Below are 22,512 nucleotides of genomic sequence, written 5' to 3' on the forward strand. Positions count from 1 at the left end.
ATACATTTATACACCTTAAATATATTACACAAAATAGAATCTATTACCACTGTATGTTGAGTTAAAACCTGCAAATACGGTACTTAATGACTTGTCTATCAGTAATTAAATATTATATATGGTATCTAATACATGATGTAATTCTTAAAATATGTTGAGAGTACAGTGTTTATATAATGTTGATTACTGCACACTAACTTAATTTGGAAGCATCTATTCCAAGCGTGTGATTGGACGTTTCCTTACGTGACGAAGGAACTGGCGAATAGGCCGATGAAGCCCACGGCGGCCCCGCCCACAGCCGTGATCCGGCAGCCCAGGATGTCGGTGAACACGCTGACGATGGGCGAGCAGAAGAAGATCATCCCCATGGAGAGGGAGCCCACCCAGGCTGGGCGAGAGACATAGACACACACAGGACGAGAGAGAGAGAGAGAGAGAGAGAGAGAGAGAGAGAGAGAGAGAGAGAGAGAGAGAGAGAGAGAAGGGGGTTAGATTGCACTGATAAATAATATAATTATAGTTATGTTCTGTGTGTGTGTATCTACATGCGTGTTTGTGTATATATAGATAGTGTGTGTGTGTGTGTGTGTGTGTGTGTGTGTGTGTGTGTGTGTGTGTGTGTGTGTGTGTGTGTGTGTGTGTGTGTGTGTGTTGTGAGCCAAGCATATCATCACCATGGAGATCGTCACGACATACCAAATCGTCGCAAGCCACTTCAGTACGCAGTAATCAAAGTCCTGCTGTATAATACTACAGTACACTCGTACCATAGTACTACAGACAGTACCTAAAGACAGTTACCCATCATAACTGTACTAAAGTGCTAGTAGTAGGGCAGCAGTACTGTGGTAGTACTGGGTACTGCAGCATTGTAGAACTGTAGTAGTACTGTAGTACTGGGTACTATAGTGCAGTTTTAGGCAGTATTGTAGTGTAGTCATAGTTCTGGGTACTGTAGTATTGTAGCAGAACAGTACCAATACTGTACTATTGTAGTAGTACTGTAGTAGCTCTGGGTTATGTAGGAGTACAGTAATAATACTGTAGTATTGTAGGAGTACAGTAATAATACTGTAGTATTGTAGGAGTACGGTAATAATACTGTAGTATTGTAGGAGTACGGTAGCAGTACTGTAGTATTGTAGCAGTACGGTAGCAGTACTGTAGTATTGTAGCAGTACGGTAGCAGTACTGTAGTATTGTAGGAGTACGGTAGCAGTACTGTAGTATTGTAGCAGTACGGTAGCAGTACTGTAGTATTGTAGGAGTACGGTAGCAGTACTGTAGTATTGTAGCCGTACGGTAGCAGTACTGTAGACAGAGCAGTATCACAGAGGACCTCCCTCTGAGACAACAGGAAATGACTAGCCTCTGGCGGCGGTCTCCGTTAGCGACCGGCAGGCAGACAGGATCCAGTCTGAACCGGTGGTGTTACAGCGCGGCCGCGGGGCGCGGGCAGAGCTACGCTAAGTCGTCTGTCTGCCGCACTTAGCCTAGCTGCTATTACTGCAGCCCTGAACCCACTGACCCTGCTAGACGCCGCCGCCGCGCCACCCAGGGAGCAGCGCTAACACCGGGTCAGCAAGGTCGTAGCGGGGTCGCGGCGGGGTCGTTGCAGGGGTCGCGGAGAGGTCGTAGCGGGGTCGCGGCGGGGTCGTAGCGGTTCCAGTAGCTTCCGTCCCCATCACTGAGAGGAGGTGATGTGATGTTCTAGTAGGTTCCATATCCTCCTGATGGACCCGCTCCCACCCAATTGCTCTGGTTCTAGAACCGGTTCCATCCAGGAACTTAGAGACCTTGGTGCTTTGTATAAGACCAGCCTGCGTTCCCACCGGTTTGGAGCAGAACATTTGTCTTCAAGGATGCGTCATTATTATGTCAATTGCACACCGGAAGTAAACCATCTTTTTCCTCATCCTCTCTTTCCCAATGTGATTATTACCATGTTGTCATGGTAACCACTTCAGGTCAAGGCAAAGCAGCCATCTTTTTGTCTCAAGCTGGAGTAGAACTCTTCGGATTCCAAACTAATTAATAATCGGTCGAAATGTTCAGAATGGTTCAAAACTAGGTGAGCACCAATCAGAACGCCACCGTCACACGTTGGTGAAAAAGGGGTGCAAGGGGTGCAAGGGGTGCAAGGGGTGCAAGGGGTTGATGGTTCCCTTAGCTGCTGTGGGCCATGTGTCTATCTTCAGAGGTCTGGACGGTGTGCTCTGGTCTCCCAGAGAACCCTGTAGAACAGAAAACAAGCCAGCGTGCGTAGGACCGCTGGCCAGCCTCGACCGGAGGTCCCAGCTGGCAGACAGACCCCGCGCTCCTTGTGTTAGCATGTTAGCCGCTCGGTTGGGCCATTAACAGGAGTCAACGGAAACTAGCTAATGGAGCGCGGCATCGCTAACCCCGTTAGCTGAGCGCTTGCCCATCTGGAAGACACTCCTCAAACAACATGGAAGCTGGCACTTAGCCCGCTAGCTGTTAGCTCCACACAGGTAGTGCTTAGATCATCTGAATTCTTTGTTGTTGCAGAACTTGCAAGGGGGTTGAGTTATACCACATTTCCTGTTTCGTTTCGGAGAAACACTGCCTGGGAAAACCTGAATGGAGCTTCCTGAAGAGTACTTCTACAGTCTACACAGTGTTCATTTTCACTTTCACAGAAACATTTACTGTGCACCGATGAGAATCTTACAGCTCACGGCCTCCAGCAACATGATTTGTCAGAACAAATAAGAAGGAAACACTGTGTTTGTTTAGATCCAAGCTCATCAGGCTTAGATGTTCATCTCCATCTCATCTGCGGGATAAGGTCGACCAGACCACACTAAACCGGTTCTGGAACAGACCGGAGCGGATCCAGTCCAGACTCAACCGGACCGGACCAGATTACACCTGAGCTGTCACTGCCAATGAGCTTAAGGGCCGAGTTTGGACCCGATGCTCTGGTCTGCTCAGGACAGCGCTGAGAGAGAGAGAGAGAGAGAGAGAGAGAGAGAGAGAGAGAGAGAGAGAGAGAGAGAGGGGTGAGAGAGAGAGAGAGAGAGAGATTAGAGAGAGGGGGAGGAAGAGGGGAAAGAGGGAGAGAGAGAGAGAGAGAGAGAGAGAGAGAGAGAGAGAGAGAGAGAGAGAGAGAGAAGAGAGAGAGAGAGAGAGAGAGAGAGAGAGAGAGAGAGAGAGAGGAGAGAGAGAGAGAGAGAGAGAGAGGGATTAGAGAGAGGGGGAGGAAGGGGGAAAGAGGGAGAGAGAAGGATAGGGTAGGAGGGAAGAGAGGAAGGGAATCAGAGACACTGAGAGAGACAGAGAGAGACAGACCAAGAGAGAGCGGCAGAGAGAGTGAGAGAAACAGCTGCACAATAAAGAATACCAGATGTGTGTTTATGGTGAATACTGTAGTTGTGCGAATGCCAGAGCCTGGATTATATCCTGGCTCTGGCATCCTGGCCCCATCCCCCTCCCTCTCTCTCCCTTCTTCCCTTTCTCTCCCTCCCCCCTCCTTCTGTCTCCCCTCTTTGTCCCTCCCTCTCTTCCCTCGTCTTCACTCCCTCTCTCCCCTTTTACTCCCTATCCTCCCCCACCCCCCCTCTCTCTCAGTCAATGCGGCCAAACTTCCCTCGTTCTCACTTCCACCTTACTCCCTTTCTCCCCCCCCCCCCTCCCCCTCTGTCAATGAAGCCCAACAAAGGCTAAAGTATTCCCACTTCCTCGAATCCTCCACTTCCTTCTTGGAGGGCTGGAGTGGAACCCCCTCCCCCGGTCGTTCACGTACGAACGTCAAAGTGAGGCGCCTCATTGTCCACACACCAGAATTAGACTACAGATAAACGTTCACAAACATGGAGATGTTTGTTCAAAAGACCTAAGGAAAGTCTCCCTATGGGTCCAACATGGACCTGTGTGACCTCTGACCTGTGTGACCTGTGTTTACAACGCCCTCCGACATTCAGTCCAACCTGCCCAACTGAACAGCGGAATAGCTATTTACTAGCTATGATGCTAATTCACAAACGTCCATTTGTAGGAGTATTCAAGTTCTTTAAACGCAGAACGCTTAAAGCTTCTGCTGAATCCGATTGGTTGGTTAATCGTTCGACCGTTCACTCGACGATCAGATTGGTTCGAGAGATGGCTGACGTCGGCGAATCCCTTTTTAATCCCGCCCACATTTAACCATCACCTGGGGAGACCTCCTCCACAGCAGCGTGGGAGCACCAGGTTCAGGTACATTAAAGCGCTACATAAACCGGTTTTACAACAACCTCACCACGACCCTGTTTATTGCCTTGACTCACTCCTTGATCAGGTCTGTATCTCCCCGGTCTACCTGTACCTCCCTCAGTCTACCTGTACCTCCCTCAGTCTACCTGTATCTCCCTCAGTCTACCTGTACCTCCCTCAGTCTACCTGTACCTCCCTCAGTCTACCTGTACCTCCCTCGGTCTCCCTGTATCTCCCTCGGTCTACCTGTACCTCCCTCGGTCTACCTGTACCTCCCTCGGTCTACCTGTACCTCCCTCAGTCTACCTGTAACCTCCCTCAGTCTACCTGTATCTCCCTCAGTCTACCTGTACCTCCCTCAGTCTACCTGTATCTCCCTCAGTCTACCTGTATCTCCCTCGGTCTACCTGTACCTCCCTCGGTCTACCTGTACCGCCCTCGGTCTACCTGTACCGCCCTCGGTCTACCTGTACCTCCGTCGGTCTACCTGTATCTCCCTCAGTCTACCTGTACCTCCGTCAGTCTACTGTATCTCCCTCAGTCTACCTGTATCTCCCTCAGTCTACCTGTATCTCCCCTCAGCCTACCTGTACCTCCGTCAGTCTACCTGTATCTCCCTCAGTCTACCTGTACCTCCCTCAGTCTACCTGTACCTCCCTCAGTCTACCTGTATCTCCCTCAGTCTACCTGTATCTCCCTCAGTCTACCTGTACCTCCCTCAGTCTACCTGTATCTCCCTCAGTCTACCTGTATCTCCCTCGGTCTACCTGTACCTCCCTCAGTCTACCTGTATCTCCCTCAGTCTACTGTACCTCCTCAGTCTACCTGTATCTCCCTCAGTCTACCTGTATCTCCCTCAGTCTACCTGTACCTCCCCTCAGTCTACCTGTATCTCCCTCAGTCTACCTGTACCTCCGTCAGTCTACCTATATCTCCCTCAGTCTACCTGTACCTCCCTCAGTCTACCTGTACCTCTCAGTCTCCCTGTATCTCCCTCAGTCTACCTGTATCTCCCTCAGTCTACCTGTATCTCCCTCAGTCTACCTGTATCTCCCTCAGTCTACCTGTATCTCAGGCAGTCCTATCGTAAGGGACTGTTCTGTCTCGGTTTAATATCTGTTCTGATGCTACGATAGTAAAGGCTGTGTTGCAGGGTTTATTTTCCAACGAATTTGTACAATTTGCTTGTTGGTAATAAAGATTTGAACTGTTAGCCATTGTAATTAATGTAGTTAGGTATCACAAAAACGGAATGTAATACCAAAAAGTAGGTACTATTTTAGCGGTTTACTATTGATTTTCATTTCCCCCCAGAATGCATTGCATGACATCACGTTGGGGAGACACGGACCAAAGCCGCATTGAGACCCTTGAGAGTAGAGACGAGTAAGAGGGGGTTCAGTTCAGTGTTGTATTTTTGAAGACTTTTTATATATTTTGAGTGCTTTATGTACCTTTTAATCACAACTTCCAGTGAACCTGCAACGCGGCCTTCAACCCAAGACTGAGTATTCCCGTACTGAAGGCACATACCGTCGTTATCTCTGAGGGTATAAAGTAGAATCAGATCCGATAGCAGCATGTCCAATATTAAGGGAGAGTTCTACAGAGTTCTTCTCTCTTGGGCAATAAGGTACCATCAGAGGAGATAAGGCAGTGAGGGAATGTTCCATCTGGGAGCAGACAGGGAGGGGTCCAGAAGGGGGAGGGGGTCCAGACAGGGAGGAGGTCCAGACAGGGAGGGGGTCCAGACAGGGAGGGGGTCCAGGGAGGGAGGGGGTCCAGCAGGGGGGGGGGGGGTCCAGACAGGGAGGAGGTCCAGACAGGGAGGGGGTCCAGACAGGGAGGGGGTCCAGGAAGGGAGGGGGGTCCAGCAGGGGGGGGGGGGTCCAGACAGGGAGGGGGTCCAGACAGGGAGGGGGTCCAGCAGGGGGGGGGGGGGTCCAGGTAGGGAGGGGTCCAGACAGGGAGGGGGTCCAGACAGGGAGGGGGTCCAGCAGGGGGGGGGGGTCCCAGACGGGGAACGGGGGGGGACCAGAAGGGGGAGGAGGTCCAGAAGGGAGAGGGTCCAGAAGGGGGGGGGGGTCCAGAAGGGTGAGGGGGTCCAGAAGGGGGGGGGGGGGGTCCAGACAGGGGGGGGGGGGGGGGGTCCAGAAGGGGGAGGAGGTCCAGAAGGGAGGGGGTCCAGACGGGGGGGGGGTCCAGAAGGGGAGGGGGTCCAGAAGGGGGGGGGTCCAGAAGGGAGAGGAGGTCCAGACGGGGGGGGGGGGGTGCAGAAGGGGGGGGGGTCCAGAAGGGGGGGGGGTCCCAGAAGGGGGGGGGGGGGTCCAGAAGGTTCTCCAGATGATGCTCAGCAGCTGGAAGCACTTCCAGATCCCAACCAAGAGGAGGAGATCCCCGCTGGCTCCTGATTGGACGGTGGGCAGGTCCGCCCCTTTGCCGTGGTTACTCAAGTTACGTTTTATGGGCCCTTCACATCATTCATCTCTCTGGAGATGGTTTCTCTCTCACGTATACTACCTCTGCAACTATTAAACTGTAACATAAAATAGTACTTTTGAAGTACTGAGGCGGTCAATGGATTTTATATTGCAGAAGGTCAAATATCTCTTAAAGGTGAACCGTGGCTCCTCTCACCACGGACTGATCAACTGCCTTTGGCATTGTTCCAGGAATGAGTGAGAAGATGTTACCCCCATGGGGCAGCAGCCCGTCAAAGTGCCCCATCTTAAAGGATTGTTGTTGCCCCTGACGGGCTCAGATTATATTATGGGAAGGATCCCTTCAGAGAACAACCATAAACTGCCGAAATTATTTTATATCACTTAGACACGAAGATAGGAACTAGGGTCCAGGTTGTAAGGTCCCGGATCCTCCGAGCCTGGGGCACTTTATAATCTGAGGCGCTGATGTTGGAACCGGTTCACTGCCAAGTTTGAGGATAAAGATAGAGCAGGTGGTGCAACATGCTGCTGCCAGGCCAGAGATCGCCCCGAGTGCCTCGTGGCTGGTTCAACCTGTGCACGTTGATTGTGCAATACACGACAGGTGTGCAGCCTCACGCAGCCCCAGAGTCCATTACCTGTCTCCCCTACCTGCCCCTTAATGCCCTGTCTCTGTACTGTCTAACCCCTACCTGCTCCTTAATGACCCGTCCCTGTACTGTCTAACCCCTACCTGCTCCTTAATGACCTCTCTGTACTGTCTAACCCCTACCTGCTCCTTAATGACCTGTCTCTGTACTGTCTAACCCCTACCTGCTCCTTAATGACCTGTCCCTGTACTGTCTAACCCCTACCTGCTCCTTAATGACCTGTCTCTGTACTGTCTAACCCCTACCTGCTCCTTAATGACCTGTCTCTGTACTGTCTAACCCCTACCTGCTCCTTAATGACCTGTCTCTGTACTGTCTAACCCCTACCTGCTCCTTAATGACCTGTCCCTGTACTGTCTAACCCCTACCTGCTCCTTAATGACCTGTCTCTGTACTGTCTAACCCCTACCTGCTCCTTAATGACCTGTCTCTGTACTGTCTAACCCCTACCTGCTCCTTAATGACCTCTCTGTACTGTCTAACCCCTACCCGCTCCTTAATGACCTGTCTCTGTACTGTCTAACCCCTACCTGCTCCTTAATGACCTGTCTCTGTACTGTCTAACCCCTACCTGCTCCTTAATGACCTGTCTCTGTACTGTCTAACCCCTACCTGCTCCTTAATGACCTGTCTCTGTACTGTCTAACCCCTACCTGCTCCTTAAAGACCTGTCTCTGTACTGTCTAACCCCTACCTGCTCCTTAATGACCTGTCTCTGTACTGTCTAACCCCTACCTGCTCCTTAATGACCTGTCTCTGTACTGTCTAACCCCTACCTGCTCCTTAATGACCTGTCTCTGTACTGTCTAACCCCTACCTGCTCCTTAATGACCTGTCTCTGTACTGTCTAACCCCTACCTGCTCCTTAATGACCTGTCTCTGTACTGTCTAACCCCTACCTGCTCCTTAATGACCTGTCTCTGTACTGTCTAACCCCTACCTGCTCCTTAATAATAATAATAATAATAATAATACATTTAATTTAGAGGCGCCTTTCAAGACACCCAAGGTCACCTTACAGAGCATATAGTCATCATTCAAAACTATGTAAAACAGACTAGGAATAAAAGGAAAACAGAGGTTAAACATGAATAATAATAATAATTAATAACACTCAAAGACGCCTAAAGTGAAGGGGGGACCTCACTAACCACCACCAATATGTAGCACCCACTTGGGTGATGCACGGCAGCCAATCGGTGCCAGAACGCTCACTACACACCAGCTTGAGGTGGAGAGTTAGAGATGAGGTGGAGAGTGAGGGAAAAGAACATTTAAACACTATCGACCATAATTAATGACCTGTCTCTGTACTGTCTAACCCCTGCCTGCTCCTTAATGACCTGTCTCTGTACTGTCTAACCCCTACCTGCTCCTTAATGACCTGTCTCTGTACTGTCTAACCCCTGCCTGCTCCTTAATGACCTGTCTCTGACCCGTCTCTGTACGTGCCGCTGGACAGGACTGTGCGTGGAGGTCTTCTGTTTACCTGCGCTCAGGCCCCGCCCCCCCAACCTTGACCAGAGCTCTCAGCTCCCCCGACATCAGCCCCTCGTCAAACATTAACCCCAACCCCAGCCGCTGCGGCTCGGGAACCAACCTAGGGAACCGGCTCACGGCCGGGACGCTTGAGCTTCAAAAGCGGGTGCATTTTGGATAACGAAATGTAAACACAATTTAATTCATAACGTTTAAATATCATGCAGTATTAAGTTTATGGATTCGATTTACTGGTTTGTATTTTGACCACTTGAGTTTGAGTAATGAATATCGTATTTTGAATATCTGCAACTTGAATTTTTGTATCTGAATTAGTGAACGATGAAAAATGTTTGTTTTTGAAGAAAAGCCAAATTTGTTCTAACTGAAGAAATTCAGATGACCTTATTTTAAAATGTGACAGATCAGTGTTATAAATTCCATGGTGTTTTTATTTCCACATATAAAATTCAACGTCTTTTAAAATTCAAAACATTTTGGCAGTGATTTGCATTCATATTAAATAACCAGTGGACTTCTATAGTAACAACAACACCTTACTAAATGATGGTTAATAACTAGACTACTACAGGTTATTAGTACTCTATGGTTAATAACTAGACTACTACAGGTTATTATTGCCTATGTCTAGACTATAAGCTATAGACTAGATGTTTTATCTTCACTTAATGTTCCAGTCTCCTTCTCAATTGTCATGACTCTGAAGGCCTTCCTACGGCCAAGGAGCTCAGACAGCTCTGCTTGTGATGAGTGAGTATGAGAGTGACTGGGTGAGCTGGACCTCAACCACCTGGAACCACACGCACCACAGCACACTCACTTAGTGGATGAACTATGAAGGTTGAGTGTCAAAACACGGCGTCTTCAACGTCACGGTATGTGAACAGGACCAAAACATGTTTCCCCACCACAACATGTTATGGTGAGCCAGACCACGGCGGGGAGGTCCCCCCCCGCCCCCTGGGCCAGGTAGGGTTTCCTCCCCCCCCCGCTACTCTACGCTAACAGCTGAGCGTCGGCCAACAGGGCGTCCTCGCGTAGCACGCTCTCACGGCCACCGATACTCCTCAAATATTATGACTCCGGCCCTCCTGGGATCGATCGCATCGGCTTCCCAGCCTCCCCCCCTTCAGCCTACCGTCTCCCCCACCCTCCCCCCTTCAGCCTCCCCCCTCCCCCCCACCGTCTCCCCCACCCTCCCCCCTTCAGCCTCCCCCCTCCCCCCCCCCCGTGGGGACCCATCGGTCTCAACGCGGTAAGCGGAGCTCCTGTTGTTCAAGACGTCTTTCAATCAATACAGCCTCGGCCCCTGCCCATTGGTCCAGAACGGACCAACCAGAGCCCCTCCCGGGAGCCGGCCTGGCGTTCCTCCCAGACCTCCATGCATTGGACAGATCGGTCGGCCAATGACACACTGGAGCGTGGGCCAATAGTGGGTGGGCTAACCCCTCCCCGGCTCGGCAGCCCCCCATTGGCTGACCTGTGTCATGGGCGGGCTCTTATCTTTGAATTGCCGGTGGCTTTGTTGTGATCGGGCGGTGACTTGCCTTTGATTTGTCATCGTCTTCTCTGTGATTGGGCGGTGACTTATCTGTGGTGATATTGCGGTTACAGACTGATAGTGTTGGGGCCCGAAGGCTAAAGAGCAGCTCAACACTACCTGTTAGTGGTTTGAATATCACCGTGGCAACACATCTGGCATCTTGATTATTGATTGAGTTGAACCTTGAATACTGATCGAAGCATTTATTAATCAAACGTGTCAAACAGAACTCTTATCGTGCTCTACTCAGCCGCTGAAATATGGTTGTAAACCTGGTCCACACACACACACAAATAAACACAGGCCCCTTCTAACCTTTGACCTTGCTGTCAGGCGACCAATGAGGGACTGTCTGTTTAGGACCAAGCGTGCTACAGCAGCATGCTACAGCTAGCAGCACGAGACAGTCGCCCAGACAACACGGTTACCAGGTAACCATCAGAATATCGTGCGTTTGGGGTTCTAATATGACTGGGCTCAGGACAGGGGAGAAGGCTTCCCTCTGGTCCTCATCTCAGAGGGCTGTGAGCTAATCCAATCAGAGCAGCCTCAGCGTTCAAAGGTCAGACGCCCGTGCGGGTGGAGGGTAGGTTTAACAGACGGAGGTACGCTCATATCTTACCCTTATCTTACTGCAACTTATCTGATGGAAGGCGACTCATTACAAAGGCCTTAAGGAGCAGGTGAACCTGAAAGCAGAACCCGACGGGAGGTGGAGATCCATGAGAGCAGAGAGACGTTGAGGTGGAACCCAACAGGAGGTGGAGTACTGTGGAAAACCATGGAGGTAGAGCAGCATGAGCTGGAGAACCATGAAGGTATAGCATGAGGTATAGAGACGTGAAGGTAGGAGTTAGAGCACCATTATAGACCACCATCAGGTGGAGAACCATGAGGTGGAGAACCATGGAGGTAGAACACCATGAGGGTACATCCCAACATGAGGTGGAGAACGATGAAGGTAAACAACCTCAGGTGGAGACCCATGAGGTGGAGAACCATGAGGTGGAGACCCATGAGGTGGAGAACCATGAAGGTAAACAACATCAGGTGGAGAACCATGAGGTGGAGAACCGTGAGGTGGAGAACCATGAAGGTAAACAACATCAGGTGGAGAACCATGAGGTGGAGAACCATGAAGGTAAACAACATCAGGTGGAGAACCATGAGGTGGAGAACCGTGAGGTGGAGAACCATGAAGGTAAACAACATCAGGTGGAGAACCATGAGGTGGAGAACCATGAAGGTAAACAACATCAGGTGGAGAACCATGAGGTGGAGAACCATGAAGGTAAACAACATCAGGTGGAGAACCGTGAGGTGGAGAACCATGAGGTGGAGAACCATGAGGTGGAGAACCATGAAGGTAAACAACATCAGGTGGAGAACCATGAGGTGGAGAACCGTGAGGTGGAGAACCGTGAGGTGGAGAACCATGAGGTGGAGAACCATGAGGTGGAGACCCATGAGGTGGAGACCCATGAGGTAGACTAGAGCATGAGGTGCAGGAAGAGGCATGGCGGTAGAGCACCAGGGAGCATGTTGCAACACGTGTTTCTCACAGGGCTGGGAACTTCATCTCAGCTCACACACACACTCCAAGTCCTCGGGCGTCTCCACTGTGGCCTCGGGCGGGGGGCGGGGGGGGGGGCTCGTCTCCAGAACACCTCCCCACACAGACGATCGCCATGGAAACACGTGGCGCCCATCGGAGCTCCACACTCACCCTGGACCCAGACGGCGCCTTCTCCCAACGCCGCCCGCTGGTAAGACACGTGGCGCCCAGAGACTGACCGGGTCTAAGACCTAGACTCTGATGACCCAGACCAGACCCCGAGGACCCAGACCAGACCACCGGCCCCCAGACCACCGGCCCCCAGACCACCGGCCCCCAGACCACCGGCCCTGTCCCTGGACAGCAGGGCCTGGCCGCCGGCCCACCACCGCCCGGCCACCATTAGGCGTCAGCCCCGCTGGAGAGGGCATACGGCTTAATCAACACCCCCCCCACCCACCCCCCCCCACCCCCCAGACCCAAACGGCGGGACAGGGGCTCCACCATGTAGTCGGCTCACCCCCCCCCCCCCCCCAGGCATGAAGAAGGACCTGCTTCTGCCTTGGTACCATAAACCAGAAGTCGCATGGTACACCTCTACTCATTAACCATGGTACCATAAACCATGCCAATGTTAATAGCATATATCACAAGGTAAACTGTGTGTGTTTGGTTACAAGTGGTCTGGAAATAAGCATGTAATGCTTATTGTAAAAAAAAAAGTGTAGTAGTAGAACGAATAGGGTGTGTGTGTGTGTGAGAGTCAGTGTGAGAGCTATTCTGTGTGTGTGTGTGTGTGTGTGTGTGTGTATGTAGAGAGAGAGAGAGAGAGAGAGAGAGAGAGAGAGAGAGAGAGAGAGAGAGAGAGAGAGAGAGAGAGAGAGAGAGAGAGAGAGAGAGAGAGAGAGTGTGTTATGTCCCATGCTGCAGACTCTGCTGTGTTACACACCAGGAACCGACAGATCAAATTACTCGCTAGCGTTAGCCGACAACATCTCCAGTGAACTTTCCCCGGGCTTTTCGCTCCCATATCAACACACATTAATACACGTTAAGGTATTCACCTGTCTTGAAGCGGAGGTCATCGTCATCCTCAGAGCCAAACTCCCGCAGCAGCGACAGGAACAGGATCCCGAAGGCGTTCTGGATGCCGAACACGGAGCCGTTGCACCACATGGCAGCCAGCATGACCAGCCAGCCCCATCCGCCCTCCGGGTGGACGAACTCGGGCTCGGCGTCCCCCTCGGCCGGGGGCTCCTGGAGCTCGCACCTCCCCTCTCCGTTCTCCCGCTTCTCCTCCCGCAGCGGCGATTCCTCCTCGGCTCCCACCGGGCTCTCCGTGTCGGCTTCTGCGGGTTCCTCGCATCCCGTCTCCGGCCCGTGCTCCTCCTGCTTCTCCTCCTTCTCCTCGGTCATGTTGGTGTTGGGGGGGTTGTGGTTTGGGGGTCCGGTTGACGCCGTGGGACCCTGGAGGTGAGACTCTGCCGTAAAGGTGACGCGCTCCACCGAGGTCCGCTGACAGTTGGTCCGATCAATGCGGCTGTTCTCCGGGGGGGGGAGTTGGTGTGGAGGAGACTCTATATTCCGGACTCCATCTGGACCTGGCTGACGGGTCTGCTGTAGGTAACACTACAGTAGGATGAGTGCTCCTCCGGTCGTACTGTAGTATTACGCACTGTAGTCTTCACTGCAAATGTGGTATACATAGATGCCCGAGGGGGCGGGGCGTCAGGGCAGGGGAGGTGGCTTCTGATTGGTCCGTCAGAAAAGCATTCAGATATCAACGAAACCATTGAATGACTAAGAGCACGTGTCGACTCATGAATTCTGTGACACACACACACACACACACAGTGTTTCAGGAACATAACAGTCTCTCATTGCATGTATCCGGTAATATTAAATGTATCGTGGAAGTTATCTACCTGCGATCGCCGAACAAATTGATTATACATATTTCTTATTACATCATTACCTGAGAGCAACAGCGACACCTGGTTGTGGCTGGGAAAGTATCCTGGTTTAATAATAACTCGGGACAAATTTCCTGAAATTATCAAATGATATACAAAACTGGTGAAAACATTTTCAAAGGTAAAACAACTTATGATTTTTGATCCCATGAAAAAGATAAGCATGACGAAGGCTATCATTTGTATAGACTGAATCAACATGTATGGCCCATTTCATACATTTTAGTTTCAGTAAACCTTTGAGGGATATCAATTCTTGGTGAAGCGATGGGCTCAACAATGTTGAACATGGCCAAGTTAAAGTTCAATCTAGCTGTAAGTAATTTACTTGCAGGTTAAACTTTAAACATGTAAATCAACAAAATTAAGACTAGGATGTGAGATAACACGACAGTTTATGAAGTTACAACATATTTATTACAGAAAACAGATAGTAACATGAATAGAAAATCATCGATCCATCGATCCTGACACACACGTGATCGATCAATCTCTTCATCTAAAGAGTCTCAACCATCTGGGGGATTCATATGGTGCTACTCGGGTTCGGACTCTGTGGGAGGCTTTAGCTCGGTGAGGGTTATTGTCAGGACTCTGTATGGGAGGCTTGAGGTTGTGTCAGGGTCAGGACTGTGTACTGGAGGCTTTAGGACTGGGTCAGGGTCAGGACTGTGTACTGGAGGCTTTAGGACTGGGTCAGGGTCAGGACTGTGTACTGGAGGCTTTAGGACTGGGTCAGGGTCAGGGTCAGGACTGTGTACTGGAGGCTTTAGGACTGGGTCAGGGTCAGGGTCAGGACTGTGTACTGGAGGCTTTAGGACTGGGTAGGGTCAGGGTCAGCACTCTCTGTTTTGGGGGCTTTAGCTTCTGTCTCCTCGCCCTCTGCCGGTACAGGACCCCTCCTCTTCCTCAGTCCCTTCATCTTGCGGGTCTGCAGCTTGCCGAGATCCTGCTTCTGCATGTGCAGACGGCCGAACTTGGTGCCGAAGACGTCGTGGGAGATGTTCTTCTTCTTACCAGCCTGAAAGACATCAGAGAACACACTCTAAACATCTGGAAACACCTTCATCGGAACACACGTTCTAAATATCTGGGAACACCTTCATCCAGATACACGCTCTAAACATCTGGAAGCACATTCATCCAGATACACGCTCTAAACATCTGGAAGCACCTTCATCCAGATACACGCTCTAAACATCTGGAAGCACCTTCATCCTCGTCATTCCTTTGATCACATTTGTGGTTAATGATGAATACAGGTCCTCATTACAGTTCCATTAAGGTGATCCTCCTAATGTTAATAAGGTAATAGTATCACTCCAGTGAACATTGTGTTTCTCCATGCTGGACGTGGAAGCCACCGGGACAGATCAATCAAGATGAACACAGAGCCCTTTCTGCCCGCCGAGTTATCAGAACGAGGTTAACCTCCTGATCAGCATGTGACTGAAGACTGATTGATGAGCCCTGATTAGTGAGGGACAGTGGGCCTCTCTGCGTGACCCACGGCTCAAGGGTGAGACTAGCATGGTGTTCCTCTGACGGTGTCAGTAGCATGTATAGACTACCATGGAGAGACCAGCATGTAGAGACTACCATGGAGAGACCAGCATGTAGAGACTACCATGGAGAGACCAGCATGTATAGACTACCATGGAGAGACCAGCATGTAGAGATTAGCATGTATAGACTACCATGGAGAGACCAGCATGTAGAGACTACCATGGAGAGACCAGCATGGAGAGACTAGCATGGTCAGCCTCTAATGGTAGAGACCAGCAGGTATAGACCAGCATGGAGAGACAAGCATGTAGTTCCTCCAACGGTAGAGGCCATCATGTAGAGACCAGGATGTAGAGACCAGAATGTAGAGACCAGGATGTAGGGACTAGCATGTAGAGGGTAGCATCGTTAGCAGAACAAAACAACCGATCCTGGATAAGTTTGGCGTTGGCGCGACCCCCTACCTTCAGAACCTTGGGCTGTCTGTGGGCTGTCTTGTACAGGTCTTCAGACGCCATGTGGGTCCTTCTCATCACAAAGTCAAAGGCCGGGCCGATCTCCTCCAGCTCGATGCGAGGCGTGCGGCAGCCGGACTTCTTCAGCAGAGACCTGAGAGAGAACACAGAGCAGGGGTCAGGGGTCAGGGGTCAGGCCTCAGGACCTGGTTGCTGAGCCCCTGGACAGGTCACCATGGTGCTGCGTACCTGTAGCTCCGCAGGTAGATCTTGTCCTCCAGGGCTGTGATGTGCAGGATGTGCTCCAGGCCAGCCAGTCTCACGGCCGGTACCGCCTGGCCTCTGAAGAAGTCTGGGAGGCAGGAAGGCCGTAACGTAACGTAAGCTTCAGCTACCTTTGGTATAAAGTTAAACAACCACCTCCGAGAATGTATGAATGAATCGCAAGCAGTACACAGCGGCCATGTTTGTTTACATCGCCGGTTCTATACATACATGTTTGGGTGTAGCAGGGTAAAAGTAGATTGTACGCAAACACAGGATATCCTGCCCATTCAGGGTTTTTGTTAAAGACAAATACCCAAATATTTACTGATAGCGCCACGGCCCGCAGGTATGTGCAGAGGAATGTTAGCGCAAGAGCTAACAGGCGTGTACGGAGTGTTAGCGCCGGAGCTAACAGGCGTGTACGGAGTGTTAGCGCCAGAGCTAACAGGCGTGTACGGAGTGTTAGCGCCAGAGCTAACAGGCGTGTACGGAGTGTTAGCGCCAGAGCTAACAGGCGTGTACGGAATGTTAGCGCCAGAGCTAACAGGCGTGTACGGAGTGTTAGCGCCGGAGCTAACAGGCGTGTACGGAGTGTTAGCGCCAGAGCTAACAGGCGTGTACGGAGTGTTAGCGCCAGAGCTAACAGGCGTGTACGGAGTGTTAGCGCCAGAGCTAACAGGCGTGTACGGAGTGTTAGCGCCAGAGCTAACAGGCGTGTACGGAGTGTTAGCGCCAGAGCTAACAGGCGTGTACGGAGTGTTAGCGCCAGAGCTAACAGGCGTGTACGGAGTGTTAGCGCCAGAGCTAACAGGCGTGTACGGAGTGTTAGCGCCAGAGCTAACAGGCGTGTACGGTGTGTTAGCTCCAGAGCTAACAGCCGTGTACGGAGTGTTAGCGCCAGAGCTAACAGGCGTGTGCAGGTGTGTATGGCGTGGAGTGCGGTTCCTCACCGATGAATAAGCTCTTGAGGCGCCGGAGCTCGTGGTCCACGTCGAAGGCGTCGCCGGCGAACACCAGCATGGGCTTGGTCCCCTCGGGACACTTGCTGTTCTGTAGGGGTCACAGCGGCCCAGTCAGGGGCCCGCCATCACAGAGACCCCGAGGACCCAGACCAGACCCCGGAGGACCCAGACCAGACCCCGAGGACCTAGACCAGACCCCGAGGACCCAGACCAGACCCCGAGGACCCAGACCAGACCCCGAGGACCCAGACCAGACCCCGAGGACCCAGACCAGACCCCGAGGACCCAGACCAGACCCCGAGGACTCAGACCAGACCCCGAGGACCCAGACCAGACCCCGAGGACCCAGAGGAACCAGACTCCGAGGACCCAGAGGAACCAGACTAGACCCCGAGGACCCAGAGGAACCAGACTAGACCCCGAGGACCCAGAGGAACCAGACTAGACCCCGAGGACCCAGAGGAACCAGACTAGACCCCGAGGACCCAGACTAGACCCCGAGGACCCAGACTAGACCCCGAGGACCCAGACTAGACCCCGAGGACCCAGATCAGACCCCGAGGACCCAGACCCCGAGGAACCAGACCAGACCCCGAGGACCCAGACTAGACCCCGAGGACCCAGAGGAACCAGACTAGACCCCGAGGACCCAGACTCCGAGGACCCAGACTAGACCCCGAGGACCCCGAGGACCCAGACTAGACCCCGAGGACCCAGACTAGACCCCGAGGACCCAGACCAGACCCCGAGGACCCAGACCAGACCCCGAGGACCCAGACCAGACCCCGAGGACCCAGACCAGACCCCGAGGACCCAGACTAGACCCCGAGGACCCAGACTAGACCCCGAGGACCCAGAGGAACCAGACTAGACCCCGAGGACCCAGACTAGACCCCGAGGACCCAGACTAGACCCCGAGGACCCAGACTAGACCCCGAGGACCCAGAGGAACCAGACTAGACCCCGAGGACCCAGACTAGACCCCGAGGACCCAGAGGAACCAGACTAGACCCCGAGGAACCAGACTAGACCCTGAGGATTCATCATCAGGTGACTGATCAACGTCTCCTTGGTAGTTCAGACGGCTAACCCCCCCAACGACCCCGGGCTTACTGCGGTTCAGACAGCCGTGTTGAACACGGACCGTGCAGAGGTCCTGAAATCGTTTGGATGGTTACCTTGAAGTCCATGAGGCCGGTGTACTTCTCAATGCCGAGCTCCATCATGTCCAGCACGTGGAAATCAAACAGACGCCCTGCCGAACAAACAGAGAGGATGAGGGTCTTTACAGACAGCTAGGTAGTGAAAGTCACACCAGCGACTGTCTGACCAATGAGAGTTCGTGGTGCAGACAGAGTCAGGCTTCACTCGTACCGAATATCAAGTTGTTTGGTCTCTTCTTGTTATGAGACCCGAAGACGAAGAGAGAGCAGTCCGTCTTCTTGGAGAAGAACTCCTGGAAACACAGTAAAGATGGCCGAGTTAGGGTGGGAGGGTTAGGGTTAGAGGTCAGGGTTGGGGGGTAGAGGTCAGGGTTGGGGGGTAGAGGTCAGGGTTAGGGTTAGAGGTCAGGGTTGGGGGGTAGAGGTTGTTACTCATTGAGATATATTATATATTATACATTCACTTTACATGCTAATCACTCATTATGTTCCTTTGCAGTACATTAGCATCTGCCTGAAACCAATTCAAACAGCCATTATGAAGGGAAACCACCTCATTATAATGTTTTATTAGCAGTGTTTCTGGTGCCTATCTTCTTCCCTGACTGTTAGAGCGGCCCTCTGCCTCCTCATCAAAGCATTCATCCTGAAAACTAAACTAAGTCCAACTAAATCAGGTCACTTGTATAGTTAGAGGTCCAGATACCAATACATTTGATATCCACTACCACTCAGAGTCCTTTAAAGTACAGAGAATCTCTCGTTAAAGAGTAGAGCAGGGCAGAGTTGAGCTGACAGTCTTTGGTATTTTTTAATCAGTCAGTCAGGATTAGAGTTTCAGCTGAACGTTCTGCCTAGCAACTCAAACCTAGTCTTTTATTGGATTGGGAGTGAATAGCGGTCAGAGCTGAAGAACAACATCCCGGTGAACCTGCGGCCAGGGTGGGAGCGTTAGGTGAAGCAGAGATGAGGCTAGGGCTACAGACGGTGAGAGAGGGTAGGTCAGAGGTACAGAGGGTTAGGAATAGGGCTAGAAAGGTTAGGGTTAGGCAGAGCCAAGATGAGACTAGGGCTAGGGCTAGGGAGGTTAGGGTTGCTAAAGCAGTGGTGAGGCTAGGGTTAGGTCAAGATAGGTTAGGGTTAGAGAGGTTAAGGGTTAGGGTTGGTAGAGCAGTGGTTAAGATGGGCTAGGTAAGGAAGGGCTTGGCGTTAGGTACAGCAGAGGGGAGACCTGCAGCCTGGGAACCAGACTAATCTGCAGGCTCATGTTTTATTTGCTCTGGCAGATGCATATGGCTCACTCCAGCTCAGGCACATCTCCAACTGACCTGGTTCAGATCGGGCCAATCACACCCATTTATCCAATAAGGGGCGGGTTTAATAGGATGACTGAACAGAGGAGCACCCTATGGGAGAGCCACTGGTCGTTAGAGGGTGACGTTCTATAGGGGAAACATACCAGCGATGTGGAGTCTTCGAAAGGCCGTGTGATGTTCTTCCTATAAACAAAGACAGACAACAATGTACAGAGAGATCCATAGATAATGTCTGAACCAACGTTGACCTCTACAGAGAGATCCATAGATAATGTCTGGAACAACATGCACCTCTACAGAGAGATCCATAGATAATGTCTGAACCAACGTTGACCTCTACAGAGAGATCCATTGATCATGTCTGAACCAACGTTGACCTCTACAGAGAGATCCATTGATCATGTCTGAACCAACGTTGACCTCTACAGAGAGATCCATTGATCATGTCTGAACCAACGTTGACCTCTACAGAGAGATCCATTGAGCATCAGATCACTTAGCAAGTCAACATCTATACCTTTCACAAACTAACTAAAAAGCTGTCCAACTTGAATAAGGAGTCATGGTCATTTCAATTAAAACAATTTTATGAGGCCATGGTTCGATGAAGACATTGTTGACCTGAATAAGAACATTTTCTACCAACTGATGCTCAGTGAAGGGACAACTCACTTTTTGTAGAGGACTGCGTTGGGCTTCTTCAGAGCATACTGTTGAGGGAGGACACGGGGAGATCAACACAACACTTCTCACCCGATTCACATTCTGTAGAGCAACAGTAACGCTGGCTGCAGCCTGTAGCAGCAGGGCACCCGATTCACATTCTGTAGAGCAACAGTAACGCTGGCTGCAGCCTGTAGCAGCAGGGCACCCGATTCACATTCTATAGAACAGCAGCCTTTATACCATCTGAACCGGACTGTTGAACCCCTCCAAGCCCAGTCTGTTATACCATCTGATCCCTGTATTAACAGGACTGTTCAACCCCTCCTAGCCCAGTCTGTTATACCATCTGATCCCTGTATTAACAGGACTGTTCAACCCCTCCTAGCCCAGTCTGTTATACCATCTGATCCCTGTATTAACAGGACTGTTCAACCCCTCCTAGCCCAGTCTGTTATACCATCTGATCCCTGTATTAACAGGACTGTTGAACCCCTCCTAGCCCAGTCTGTTATACCATCTGATGCCTGTATTAACAGGACTGTTCAACCCCTCCTAGCCCAGTCTGTTATACCTGTGTGCTTTAAGAGATACACATGGTATAGTGTATACAGAGTGTGCAGTGTAATCCTCACCAGGTCTTTGAGGGCGTTGGTGATGGTCTCGCTGGTGTTTCCTCCCTTCATGATCATGGCGTTCTTCACGTTCTCTGCTATCTTCGGCGCCCGGCCCTCCAGGAAACGCTTGGAGCGCTGAGACTTGGGCCTCCTGTACACACACACACACACACACACAGTATGGATGGTGAGTGTTTAACATCTATGAACACTCGCTACTAGAGCACCCAGCTAGGTACATCATCAAGAATCGTCCACATAATAGTACTTATTAATAGTATTCCTGATAGCCGTGTCATACTCCCACAGCTCAGTAGGACTATGACAGTACTAGTAACAGGGGAGAGGCGTCCATCACTTCACAAGCTGACCGCCTCAGACTTCTTGACAGAAAGGGGCTCCTACTGACACACGCTGTAGGTGAGAGCAGAATACATGCAGACACGAGCTGGAGGACCCAAGCTCTCCGTAGGTTGCAATACAAGTGAGTCTATCACCGTTAAACCCAATCAGATCGGACTCGCATATTCCTGTCTCTTCGTCGCTAGCGGCTGGTAGAGGTTTCTTGAAACTCTTGGAGAATAGGTTTATTTCAAAGTAACGTTGATATTATGATGTCAACTCTTTATTTAATAGAATTGTTTATATTTTAGGAAGATATTAAGATGTTAAAGCTTTATTTTAATTTATTTATTTAGAAGGAGACAGAGACCCTGCCCCTCTTCGAGGCCAGACTTCCATTTTTTACAGGAGGGAAACATCTAAAGTATTTATATTAGATATCAGCCCCCTGTTCAAAATCATACGGGTGTTCTTGAAGATAAACTCACGTCACGTTGTCTAGTTGTGTCATGTTGGCGTTCGGAGCGCGTGGATCTTCGGTGGTTCTCTGCCCGCTGGTCCACGTGAAAACACCCGGAAGACAACACGAGGACTTCCGGCAACGTCACATCCTGGACGAACGCGACGCATTAACACAGAAAATATAACACGAAGAAAATAAAAACCTACAAATAACCATACATGGTTTAATAATATATATAAAAAACCTTTGATAGATAATGCCATTTTTCTATTGATAAAAGTCACCATGTGTTCATCAGACTTCGTCGCAGGGTCGACTGTTAACGAAGTTTAGTTAATGGTTTTACTGGGTGATCAGGTGCCGATTGGTTATCGAATACTTGGACCACTGTGCCACCGGACATTAATTAATACCCTCTTTATTGTATTGTTATATACTAAGACTCCAAAAAAAAGAAACACACTTTTCAAATAAAACTTGAAAAACGATCAATATAAAATGTAACATCTCGCCTCAGTTGTCTCCGGGTCTCCTATTGGTCCTTGCACCTCTCGAACCACGCCCACCAGGTCCTAATCAGACCGATGCAGGTATTAAAAAGCTTTTGGCTGTATTATATATATTATATTAATCATTTACAACTGGCAGAAGCCATTGGCCAGCAGATGGCGACACTAACCCATCTACTTTACAATTCAAACATTAGAATAGGGTATTAAACTATTCAAATACCGACACGCACACACAGTCATTCACCTAGCAAAATATGTAAAGTAGTATTTAAATATCTAGACTCGAGCATTAAGCTAGTATGACATATGTTCCAGACATGTATTGAACTCGTTTTCAAATCTATACTGGACGTTTGAACTAAT

General features: G+C 50.8%; 2 protein-coding genes across 3 annotated transcripts; both read right to left on the reverse strand.

Annotated features, from left to right (window-relative positions):
* Nucleotides 1–227: 227 nt before the first annotated feature.
* On the reverse strand, nt 228–13,612 carry LOC132449394 (monocarboxylate transporter 10-like). The gene is made up of 2 exons (XM_060041004.1): nt 12,975–13,612; nt 228–391 (listed from the first exon to the last, which is right to left on the reverse strand). Exons 1-2 carry the CDS (start codon nt 13,324–13,326, stop codon nt 243–245), a joined length of 501 nt encoding a protein of 166 aa, XP_059896987.1. The 5' UTR covers nt 13,327–13,612; the 3' UTR covers nt 228–242.
* Nucleotides 13,613–14,277: 665 nt separating this feature from the next.
* Nucleotides 14,278–21,815, reverse strand: rpf2 (ribosome production factor 2 homolog). Of its 2 annotated transcripts, XM_060041002.1 has the most exons (11): nt 21,663–21,815; nt 20,851–20,983; nt 20,225–20,262; nt 19,696–19,735; nt 18,448–18,529; nt 18,252–18,328; nt 17,062–17,161; nt 16,094–16,196; nt 15,854–15,998; nt 14,702–14,904; nt 14,278–14,617 (listed from the first exon to the last, which is right to left on the reverse strand). In XM_060041002.1, exons 1-11 carry the CDS (start codon nt 21,683–21,685, stop codon nt 14,608–14,610), a joined length of 954 nt encoding a protein of 317 aa, XP_059896985.1. In that variant the 5' UTR covers nt 21,686–21,815; the 3' UTR covers nt 14,278–14,607. The 2 variants fall into 2 exon arrangements, with proteins under 2 accessions (XP_059896985.1, XP_059896986.1); XM_060041003.1 differs by lacking the exons at nt 20,225–20,262; nt 20,851–20,983; nt 21,663–21,815 and adding an exon at nt 19,844–19,876 and having other exon boundaries at nt 19,696–19,800.
* Nucleotides 21,816–22,512: the final 697 nt, after the last annotated feature.

The sequence above is a fragment of the Gadus macrocephalus genome, chromosome 21 (assembly GCF_031168955.1).
Source record: "Gadus macrocephalus chromosome 21, ASM3116895v1".
Lineage (NCBI taxonomy): Eukaryota > Metazoa > Chordata > Actinopteri > Gadiformes > Gadidae > Gadus > Gadus macrocephalus.

Bases quoted from the DNA above. Each gene is read 5' to 3' on its own strand.
- rpf2 (XM_060041002.1), bottom strand. From the start codon at position 21,685: ATGACACAACTAGACAACGTGAC. The intron at 20,984-21,662 runs GTGAGTTTATCT...GTGTGTGTACAG, and splicing joins ACACAACTAGACAACGTGAC to GAGGCCCAAGTCTCAGCGCT. The intron at 19,736-20,224 runs GTGAGTTGTCCC...CTTTGTTTATAG, and splicing joins AACGCAGTCCTCTACAAAAA to GAAGAACATCACACGGCCTT.
- LOC132449394 (XM_060041004.1), bottom strand. From the start codon at position 13,326: ATGACCGAGGAGAAGGAGGAGAAGCAGGAGGAGCACGGGCCGGAGACG. The intron at 392-12,974 runs GTGAATACCTTA...TCTCTCGCCCAG, and splicing joins TGACCTCCGCTTCAAGACAG to CCTGGGTGGGCTCCCTCTCC.